Source organism: Nannospalax galili, unplaced genomic scaffold, assembly GCF_000622305.1.
Source record: "Nannospalax galili isolate Female #2095 unplaced genomic scaffold, S.galili_v1.0 scaffold270, whole genome shotgun sequence".
Classification (NCBI taxonomy): domain Eukaryota; kingdom Metazoa; phylum Chordata; class Mammalia; order Rodentia; family Spalacidae; genus Nannospalax; species Nannospalax galili.
The window spans coordinates 5,883,093-5,894,953 of NW_008330152.1; the positions used below are offsets into that span (position 1 = coordinate 5,883,093).

An 11,861-nucleotide genomic window follows, 5' to 3' on the forward strand; every position below is an offset into this window, starting at 1 on the left:
TAGATTTTCTCTATTTTTAAAAAAAAGATGACAAGCAACAACATGCCCTAGCACTCCTACAATATTAAGTATTCATTTTTGGAGGGTGGATTTAACAGAGTGTTGTAAAGATAATACCTTCGTTTGTTGGACTGTAATGCAGGCACTTATCTGACAAGAAGCAGAAAAAGAAGAAATATGGAGTCTGTATACAACAAGGGATGCTGATCGCCAGGTACATGCCAATTCATGACCAGAACAGGCAGAACAAGAATCGAGGGTGTGGGAAAGCAGTGTGAGGACAGTGTGCAAACATCACCTATTTTACAACTTGATTTTGAGAGAATAACATACTTCACACAAGTAGCCTAGTATCTAATTTTGAACCTCTTAAAAAGGCATTTTCCCCCTAGATGTTTAAAGAAGATTTGTTGAAAAAGGATTTAGTAATTTCTTTTAAAACTGAATATGTTAAAGCTGTAATGAAATGCTTTAAAAAAAACTTGAAAATAAAATTTGAAAATTAAAAAAAAAAATAAAGGAAAAATAAAAAGAAGAAATGCTTATAACCACATGCATTCTAACATGTCTCCCCCCAGTGTCCTGCCTGCCATGACCCTTGATGGAAAGCAGGGTGTGTGTGGCCAGTCAGAGAAGCTGCTGTCTTGGTTACAGATTTTCTCGGTAGCTTATTTGGAAGAGTTGCTGGGTTCTTGAAAATAAAATTTGAAAATTAAAAAAAAAAATAAAGGAAAAATAAAAAGAAGAAATGCTTATAACCACATGCATTCTAACATGTCTCCCCGCAGTGTCCTGCCTGCCATGACCCTTGATGGAAAGCAGGCTGTGTGTGGCCAGTCAGAGAAGCTGCTGTCTTGGTTACAGATTTTCTCGGTAGCTCATTTGGAACAGTTGCTGGGTTCTTATCTGAGGCTGAAGCAAGTGACCATCATTTGGATCACTCTGTTCCCTATTCTTCACTGTGTAACAGAATAAATACCAACCTGATTTACCTAAAAAAAAAAAAATAAGGTAATAATGCAATAAAAAATTAGTGTTTCCTTTTTTTTTTTTTTTTTTTTTGCCTTTCGGGACCTGGGTTTCACCCTCCCACACCGTAGCAGTAGGCAGTGGGCAGTGAGCTGATGCCCCTGGTGACTCTGGGCTCCGAATCTCAACCCTGGCCACTACCAAGGTCAGGGGAAAAGTTTAGCATTTTATTGTGCAGACATATCAAACTGAATAGAATAGGCATCCTATGCATGGGTTTGTAAATAATTCAGAAGCTGCCTGTGCTGATGCTTACCTGTAGTCTCAGCTACTAGAGAGGATAAAGCTTGACTTTAGGTGTTTGTTGCTAGCTTGGGCAACAGAGGGCACTTTTGACACTCTATCTTAAAAAGAAAAAGATGTAATTAAAATAAAAAATAATTTCCCATAGTAGTGTACAACTGTAATTGAAGCACCCAGGAGGCAGCTGAGGCAGGACAGTGAGCTCAAGGTCAAACTGGGGTATATAATGAGACCTTGTCTCAAGAACATCAAATAGAGTGGTCTGTTTGGAGTGGTAGAGGAGTGGTGTATATACATGATAGAGTTATTATATGCATGAAACTGTGAAATAAATATATTTTTGATGTACCCATAACCCTGTTTGAAGTATAAGGGTAAATTCTCAATCATTACCTTTCTCTCTCTTCTCCTATTTTTTTTGGGGGGGGGCTTTTTGAGACAGGGTCTCCTTGTAGCCCCAGCTGTCCTGGAACTTGCTATGTAGACCAGGGTGGCCTTGAACTCACAGAGATCTGCCTGTCTCTGCCTCTCGAGTGCTGGGATTATTAGGCCTGCGCCACCCTGATTGACTTATCTTTTTTAAAAAAATATTTTAGTTTTTTTACATGTATGAGTGTATTGCCTGCGTGTTATGTTAAGCGTACCCATGTTGTGCAATGCCCAAGGAGGTTCCCCTGGAACTGGAGTTACAGATAGCTGTTAGCAACCATGTCGGTGCTGGGAACTGAACCCAGGTCTTCTGTAAGAGCATGCTGTTGAACGCTGAGTCATAGCTCCAGCTCCCCTCCTTGAAAAATATTTTATTTTACAACTGTTTTGTCTGAATGTTTGTAAGTGTGAGTGCTTGCAGAGGCCGGAAGAGGGTGTTTGATCCCCTGGAACAGCACCCAGGTGGGTACTGGGACTCAAACCCTGGTCCTCTGAAAGAACAGCAAGTGTTCTTGACCACTGAATATTCTCTCCAGCTCCCTCTCTTTTTCAGAGATAGTGTCTCATTCCAAACAAAGGTGCCCCCTTTCCCCGAGACTATAAAGCCAGTCTCAAACTTGCAATCTTTTCGTCTCGCCTCCGGAATGCGTGATTTCAGGTGTGTGTCACAATGTCCACACATATTTGCACCTCAGCCATACTTTAACTTTTGGGTTTTATTATTTATTAAATTTTCTGTACGAGTGTATTGCCTCCATGCGCGTAAGTGCACCCATGTCGTGCAATGCCCGCGAAGGTCAGAAAACGGTGTCCAAGCCTCTGGAAATGGAGTTAAGAGACGGTAGTTAGCAGCCATGTCTAGTTAGCAGGCACGTCGGTGCAGACCAGACCGGAACCCCATCCTCTGGGAGAGCAGCCAGTGCTTTTAACCGCTGAGCCATCTCTCCAGCCCACCAACGTTTGGATTTTTAAATTTCAGTCCCACTTAATTCGTGTCAGCCGAGTTACTTTTCTCGTCTACTGGCTACGACTTTAGTATTTAAATTTGAAAACAAACAACCACTGAAAATCAACAACGAACCGCCAAACTTCCGGGAGTGGACCAGTTCCACCGGCCTCCTCCCGCCTCCAAGGATGCAGCACTGGGCTCTGCACGCTGCGTGCCCTGTGACGTCACCAACGGACTAAACCAACTGCAGCTAGGGAAATTTCTGCCACCTTGCTCTCCGAATTCGCTTCTTTCAAACTCCTGCTTTCTTAAACTCACTTCAACTCATGTCTCTTTCTATCTAACCTCAATTGCGAAAGCGACAGATGCATATGTTACCCTGCCGTTCATGCGCTCACCGTCGCCCAGCTGCCGCCCTCCCCCCCGCCCGTAGTGGTATCGCCCAACCGTTTTTGGCGGGAGCGCGCTCACCGCCTTCTCCCTCACGAGAGGAAGGCGGAGCCGAACGGTAGCGTCTCTGATCTCCCCGCCTCCGAGTGGGCCGGGCGCTTTGGGCTGGGCTTCTGAGTGGCTACTGGTAACTGGAGGGCCCGGAAAGGCAAGCACCGAGATGGGAGGGACTCGGGGAGCTCGGGTTTTTCCACCGCGGCCGGTCGCTGCGGGAACTGAGCAAAAAAGGCTCCGCGTTCTCCGGTGGCGGCCGGCGTAGTCACGGCGACCGGGGACGCGAGGTGGACTGGGCCCGCCAAAGCCGGCGTTCCCAGGGCGATGCCCCGCGTGGGTGGCAGCTCGAGTGTGTGGAACTCAGACTCGCCGTTTCCACACGGTTGGAGGCGGCTCTGAGGAGCGCGGCCACGCGGGAATTAGCCGGTTTCGTGAGCACCGCGCTAGTCTCCCGCTTCCGTAGTAACTCTGCCCCGAGGCTTGCCTCTGACTCTAAGACCTGTACCTGGGGTTTCAGAGCTGACAAGCAGAGCACTTGGGTCCCCACACTCGCCTCTAACTAACTCCTCCGTCCCCAGCTCCGGCCCCCAGCGGACTTCTGTAACTGGATCGCTCCAGCCCTCCGTCTCCTCCCGAATGTCCTGGTCGGTGCAAAGGTCCTCGGTGACTTCTATACCCAGCACCTCCCTGGAGTCGGATCCGGGGTCGGTCCCTGCGTCACTGGCCAACAGTCCCCAAGGGTCTGTAGATGAACCCGCTCCGCCCGTGTTGCCTGACTACTCCTGGGAACTGGCAGTAGATCCTCCCGTAGCCAGTAACAGTTTCCGACATTCCTTACAACTGCCTTGCACTCCCAACAACACTCCACGCGTGTCGGAGGACGATGCCTTCACGTCCTTTCCTCCGGGCTCTGCTTTTTTACCCTCATCATTACAATCTGCACCCTATTTCCTTTCCCCTCTGTCCCCAAGACCTTTGCTACCCAATAACTCAGTACCTGGGTCAGCAAGGCCCCCAATGCACTTGCCCCGGGTTTTGGTGCAAGGACCTCCTCCCTTCCGTGCCAGCCCTAGAATGCCAGTACAAGGGCCAGCCCTGCCCTACAGGTTGGGCTCCCCCAGGGCATCTCCGGAACGATCAGCTCCGCCCCTGGGCGCTCCGGGTTTAGTAGCACCAGGGGCCGCTCCGCCCCCAGGGCTGGGCTCCCCGAGGATATGGTTAGAAAGATCGACTCCGCCCCTGGACGCCAGGCAGCTTTCTGTCCATGGGTCTGTTCCGCCCTGGGCGGTCCCCCGTCTTAAATCCGAGTCTGGGGAGAATCTCGACCAAACCATGGCGAGTCAGGGGAAGCTGAGCACCACAGGCCACGTGTTCGACGTAGTCGTGATTGGAGGCGGCATCTCAGGTTAGTATGGCCTTTAACAGGGGCTTGGGGGGCTCTGGCTGGCCAGGGGTAGGGGACTTGCGGTATTGTTATGTTTGGAGGTCTGTTTGGTGCATGCAAGAGTGTTACTGTGGCTGGTCCCCAGCTCCTGCCAGATGGGTGTGGGGGTTGGGTCTGTTTGCTGGTGGTATGACAGAGGAAGGAGGCAAATAATTTTACTCCTATTAAATTCTTAGGTTTTATTAGCTCTTGCGCGGTGCAGTGACAATTTAGCATATTGTGTGGGTTTCCTCTGTCCTCAGCAGTCCTGTGAAATGGGTACTAAATTGCTGCAATTTTACAAAAACCAAGCAACTATGGTTTGAGAGTTTTAGCCACCCTCCTGAGCTCTCATTGCCTTGCTGGGAAGCCTCTGACCCATTTTCTCTTTTGAAGACCTTTACTCTTAATTCCTGAGGTGGCTGCTTGCCTTTGCTGATTTCACATCCTTCCTCTTGAACAGAGCATCAGCATACTATTGAGGTGGAAGTTAAGAGTAGTTCATTCCTGCTCTTCTCTAAAGCACCTTCCCTAAAGCAGGAGCTGAGGCAGGTCAGGGAGCCCTGTTGAATCCACTTGCTAATAGCTGCACTACCTGCTTCTTGTGGTCTGGTCCTGGCTTGGGTGGCCAAGGAAAGGGTACATGAACTTTTTCTTTTCCTTGAGACCTTGTCAGTATTTGTATATTAAATTGCCACTTATGTTGTCATTATTGGCAAACTTTAGGGGTTGTGTTTTAGCTCTAGCTAGAAGTCCATGCCAACTTGTCCCCTTCTCCAAAGGTGTTAACAGTTTCAGAGATAAATTTGCGAGATCCGACTTAGAAAAAAGAAGGTAGGAGGGAGTAAACAGGGTGGCCCCACAGTAGTCATTTAATGTATGATTCTTTTGAATAGAATGTGAGCAGGCTCATATATTAATTTTGGATTTAGGCAGCTCAATTTGGGCTTATCATGTTCAAGGCAAACTTTTCTAATCACCAGATTGGTATGAACTTGCTTTGGCAGTTCAAGCCAACATCAGCACCAATATGCATACATGTTGCAGCATCAGAGGAAAGCAGATCCCAGTGAAGAGTAAGAAAAGGGAGCATTTTTCTTGTTTCCCTCCCTCCCTCCCTCCCTCCCTCCCTCCCTCCCTCTCTTTCTTGACAGGGTCTCCCTAGTCCCAGTCCTCCTGGAAGTCACTATGTAGACCAAGCTGACCTTGATATCACAGAGATCCTCCTGCCTTTAAGTGCTTTTGACTATGCCTTAAAACTTCCCTATTAAGATTTGCATTCTTTTGTCATGCTACCCATGCACTTATAATATGTGGCCAATAATTAACATTTATAGTGTTATAGCTCTCAGAAAATTACATATTCTAAATGGCATTACTCAGAACTAATCCACATTAACAGTTATATCTTCACACAAAGAATAGTAGTATCCTGATATATCTTTTTGTCATTCAAAACATAAGATAGGACATTTCTTTCAGCCAAAATACCCTAGCTTCGGTTCACCCAGCAATTAAATAACTTTTTAATCCTGTGTTAGTACTTCTAAAGGGAAACAGCCCTGCTCATCTGTTAGTTTTGTGGTTTATTTACCATACTCTGACCTCTATCTATCATCATCCATCATCTGTAACCCATTTCTTTTGAAACTCTCCATGTTTTCTGTGACACTGTAGTATCCTGAAGTTTTATCCCATGTTGATCATAAATTTTCCATTTCTTTTCTTGAACTTACATTTTTACAAACATACTTTGAAATCACCTTAAGGTTCTGCTGTTGATTACTTTTGGGCTCTCATTTCTCTTCTTTTTCATTTTAGTATTCTAGTGTTCTCTTAGCTATAGAAAGTTCTCTAGTCTTTAATTCGACTCCTTTCCTTTCTCTGAGCTTGTCTTCTCCTGGATATTTCACACTTGAAATACTGCAGATTCAGCACTTCCAAAAGCTGCCTTGCCATTTAATCCACCTAATCTTCCTTAGTTCTTTGACTCTTTTTCCCAGATAACCACACTTTCCATCACCTTTGACATATCCTTTTCTCCCCTTTTTGTTTCTGAGAAAGGGTCATGCATAACCCAGGCCAAATTTGAACACACCATGTACCTAGGATGATCTTGAACTTTCGATCTCTTGCTACCACTTCAAAATACCAGAATTACAGGTGTGTGCCACCATGCCCAGATTTTTGTTTTTATGTGGCACTGGAGATCAAACCCAGGGCTTCATGCATGCTAAGCAAGCATTCTATCAAATGATCTGTATATCCAGCCATATACTTTTCTTTCAACTTCTGCACCCTTATCAGTTTTATAATGTGCTAGAGATTAAACACTAGGCTTCACATATGCAAAACACATACTCTTGTCAATGAGCTACATCTCCAACCCTTCTGTATCCCTTAGACAGGTCCTTTTAGCCTGTCTTCGACTAATTCTCCTTCTACACCCTCAGTTACCATGCTCATGCTCCCATCCTGAGGATAGACTCTGACTCCTGACTATAACACCTTCTAGTGGCCATGCTATCTCTTCATATCCGTCCTGAATGAAGTATTCTTCCAGACTTGATTTATTTTGACCACTTCTTTTTCAGCTCTCTATTCAAGATCTTTGATGGTCTCATATGACCAACCTTTCAAGACCAAATCCACAATGCCAATTGTCTGGTTCTGCTTTCCAGTTTTCCCAATATGGATTTGAGCTTTAGTCACACTGCCTCTTATTCCAGTGTTAACCTGTTTTATTTTTGTCCCTTCATGCCCTCCCCGCTTTCATCTTAACAGGGAAGTGCTTCTCTCTAACAATTCATATCTATCCTGCTATACCTGGATGAAGATTCTTTTCTTAATTGCTCTGACTTCCACTGATTTTTTTCCTACACCCCCACAGATATTTTAATATGTGCTCAACAAGGTGCAGTTACTTTCTGTCTCTTATTTCTTAATTTGATTAAGGACACTGTTCCAGCATCTGATTTTAGATGATAAGTCTTAGTCATCAGCTGTCACAGACAGAATAAATAACCACAAAATGGATGGAAGATTTTACTATTTGCCCTTATCTGGGAATTTCTGAAGTGGTTCTCTTTGGAGAGAGAAATAAGAAATTGAAAAGAAAAGCCCATTTCATTAGGGCAATGTGTATATATTTAATCGGGCTGTTTGGAATTACAGTCTTTGGTTGGAGGATCTTAAAAAGCAATTAGCTCAGTCACCTATGATTTTAATCTGCCTGACAGCATCTCTTTAATGATTATTTAACTATAGCTGTGAACACAGGAAAGGGGGAACACTCTGTTCCTCTAAGCAACTCAGATGCTCAGGCTCCTGGATTTATTCAGATACTTTACAGCCTCTACCATATACTGGATAGTAGTTAGATCACAGGTATATAAAGATAACTAGCATCCCTGTGAGAAAAGTGCCCTTATCCTCTTGTAAGAAATAACTAAGTTGGCAAATAATTGACGTGAATACTGTGATATAAATATTAATGTTATAGATATCCACAGAGCACTGAGACTTTGATAGGGAAGTAGGATTTTAACAGGTAGGGATAAGAGAATGGGAAAATAAAAGACATTCCAAAGAATAGAGACCAAAAGAATATTGGCAGTGTCATGAGGGTATAACCCAGACATGAGGAATACCTAATTTAAGTCCATAGCAGAAGTACCAGGGAAGGGAATGTGTGTGTGTCTAGGAATGTGATCCTGTATGCCCTGTCTGCCTGTGAGTTTTATGCCTGTGAATTTCTCAGGGTTAGCAAATACCCAGTGAAAATGTGTTAGTCATAGTGCAGAATGGTACCTGATGAATAGAAAGTTTACCCATGGTTTTGTTTGTTTGTTGGCAGTTAGATACCAGGCCATATAGAAAGAGATTTCACTGTCTAAATTTTTATCCATAAACAGAGCTCTGCTAAAATATTTGAGAGCTCTAGCAGCCCCAAACCTGTTGGTGTATTAAACCAGTGCGGGTTGAATTTTCTCATTATCCAAGACAGAAAAGCTCTTTTACGAGAATAATTAATGTTATGAATTCTGACAATTAAATTGTACATCATACTACAGTTTTTCTTTTTGGTGAAATACATTATCTATAAGAATCATTTATATGAGGATCATTTTAAGCATTTTAACCTAAAACTTGGCAGCACATGCTGTGTGGTTTGCAGTGATTAAGAAAAGCTCCCATTTAAAAAAAAAGGGTACTGATTTTTGATACCATAGTTATTGGATACTCTGAGGTTCAGTGAACCTGAGAATTTTGTGCCTTTTAGGATATTTATTTGCTTTAATTTTATTTTTTCACTAAAAATAAACTAGAATAGTTTCATTCTATTGTATAAATTAATTTTTTTGGTTCCTGAACAGTGAATACAAGAATTACATTTATTTGGATTCTGACTTTTAAAAAGTATTTTTTACAATGGTTAAATTAACTTTTGGTTGGATCTGACAATTAATAGGCAGTTTTAACATTTAGTCAAAGCTAACTAACTTGAGTTTATGCATAATTCTCAGCTACTGTGACAACTGTTTTTAAGAATAAATCTATGTATAGTATAAGTACATGGATCACAGAGATCAAGTATGTGGAAATGTCTTAGCTTATCATTGTTGAATATTGTATCCCATAATCTGTCTAGTTGTGGTATAGAGATATTTTAACATGAAAAATCTTGCAGTATTTGGATTCAGCAGTATCCAGAAATAGTGAAGCTATATTTTAGTTTTGTATCATAGGAGCTTGCAAAAGTGCTCAGTCCTGTGATTTTTAAGTATATATACCCAATAAGTACTTGCCTAAGGAATATAGTTGCATGTTTGAGATGCATAGATTTTGTAATAAGTTCAGGGATTTCTTGAGAGATAAGAACTTCACAAAAATGGATTGCATTTTTAAATGTAAGCGTTGGTGACAAGTTGACTGTTTAGGATATTTTCCCTCATTATTGTGACAAATTATATAAAATTTTAACCAGCAACTTGTTTATTCCTTTAGGTAAACTCTTCCTTGTTGTCATCTAGCATTATGAATTAGGGAAATTTAAAGACTTGGAGCTGTAGTTTTGTCACTTAGTGGTTGGATTAAATGGAGATAGAGTCCAGGAGTGAAGTATGTGTCTATCTGCCATATGCAAGGCTTTGGGTTCTTTTCACAGTACTTCGATGTGGGGATTCAGGGCATGGTGGCACACACCTTTAATCCCAGCACTCTGGAGGCAGAGGCAGAGGATATCTGTGAGATCAAGGCCAGCCTGCTCTACTTAGTGAGTTACAGGCCAGCTGAGGCTACAGGGAGCCTTTTTTCTCAAAAACAAACAAAAAAGACGTGGGGATCAAGAGATGTAGCTCAGTTGATCAGGTACTTGCTAACATGAATGAAGCTTGGGTTTGGTCTACAGCACTATGTAAACGAGGCGTAACCTTGCCCACTTGTAATTCCAGCAATTAGGAGGTGGAAGCAGGAGGATCAAAAATGTAAGGTCACACTCCACTAAGATACATAGTGACATGGAGGCCATTCTGGGATCCATAGACAGGATCTGTCTCAAAAAAAATGGTTGGATTAAGTTGTATGTGATATATATTCTTTCTATTTCCTTTTGGTATTTTGAGCAATAGCTTCATAAAGATTTATATATTTAGGTTTATTTTTTGCTCTATTTCACAACACTCTTTGCTTCCACCTTTTAAATTTATCTTTTGGTATTTTGGGGGGGGAATAGCTTTAAAAAGGTTTGTATTAGGTTCATTTTTTTGCACCATTTCACAACACTACTTTCTTCCATGCTTTATTCTGGAAATGGTTTTCTTTATCTTTTATACCAATACACTGTACTAACTTGAATCAGCACTCAGGTCACTTCGCGGATGCTCATTCTTTCCCATGGCTTCTCTGAATATTAGACTTTTTCTAGTTGCTAGGATGAAGTGAACAAAGCTCCACTTATTAACAATATTTGATTGACTAGGTAAGAATGTCAGTAAGAGCTCAAACATGATGATAACCTTTTCAGAGTTAATTACATATTAACCATGTCCAAGGATCTCAGTAGCTGCCCATAAGAGTTCAGAAGAACCAAACTGGAGGCTCAGAAAGATAAGTGAATTATCAAATGCTAAAAAAGTTTTAGCGACATAACTAGACTTTTGATCCTCAAAAATAATAACTTCTAGGATAGTCCATTTTCTGTTTCCTACCTCATTAGATTTGCTTTGTAGGCTTATCCATAGATCCGTAGTAAACTTTATTTTGAGACTTGATGCTCTAAAGCCTGGTCACTATTACCTGATAGTAATTTATACACGTGACTATATTATATGTTATTGCTTTGGGTACAGTTACATTGAAATATATGGGGTATCCTATTAGGTGTGATGATTTTCATGTGACATATTTACTTTTTATTGATTATTGCATATATGGGGGCTGGAGAGATGGCTCAGTGGTTAAGAACACTGGCTGTTCTTGCAGAAGACCTGGGTTCGAATCCCAGCACCCACATGGCAGCTAACAACTGTCTGTAACTCCAGTTCCAGGGGATCCAACAGCCTCTTCTAACCTCCGTGGGCATTGCACGACATGGATGCACTTACCTACATGCAGGCAATATACACATACACATAAAATAAAAATAATAAAATATTTATTATTGTGTATATGGTATGTATGGGGAGTATGGGTGTGCTTGTGCATTTACATACACACAGGCAAAACAATCATACACATAAAATAAATTCTTAATTAAAATAAATTTAAGAAAGTATTAAATTTAGGATAGTTGTAATCAGTGATTCCTAACTTTTTGAACCAAATATCTCTTCAAAATCTGGGTATGGTAGTTTATGCTTCTAATCCCATCTCACAGAAAGCTGAGGCGGAATGATTATCTCGAGTTGGAGGCCACCCTGGACTATAATGAGTTCCAGATCAGCATGGACAGAGTTTGACTGTCTCAAAAACAAAACAAAACAAAGCAAAACAAGGTGTCAGGTGGCTCATTGTATAAAGTGTATTCTGTACAAGCATGAGGATCTGGGTTTGGTTCCCTAGTACCTATGTAAAAAGCCATGTATGGTGGTGCATGCCTGTAACTCTAGCACTGGGAGGGGGTAATGCAGAGACAGGAAGATCCTGAGTCTTGCTAGCCAGACAGTCTAGCCAAAGCAGTAAGCTCCGGGTCCCAAAAATAAGGTGGTGAAGCAAAAGAGGACGAAACTCAAAGGTGATTGTGATCCTCACACATAATCATGTGATTGCACAGGTGAATACACCCCCCACACACATATACCACAGAGAGAGAGAGAGAGAGAGAGAGAGAGAGAGAGAGAGAGA

At 42.3% G+C, this 11,861-nt stretch overlaps 1 protein-coding gene and 1 pseudogene across 1 annotated transcript in view; one reads left to right on the top strand and one right to left on the bottom strand.

The window, feature by feature from the left end:
* Positions 1 to 1,062: 1,062 nt before the first annotated feature.
* Positions 1,063 to 1,197, bottom strand: LOC115072096 (annotated as a pseudogene).
* Positions 1,198 to 4,291: 3,094 nt separating this feature from the next.
* Maoa (monoamine oxidase A) overlaps positions 4,292 to 11,861 on the top strand; it is a 68,647-nt gene continuing 61,077 nt past the window's right edge. Inside the window, exon 1 of the mRNA XM_008843181.3 lies at positions 4,292 to 4,499. Coding sequence (XP_008841403.2) covers positions 4,427 to 4,499 — 73 coding nt within the window. The 5' untranslated portion in view covers positions 4,292 to 4,426. The remainder of the gene's footprint in view (positions 4,500 to 11,861) is intronic.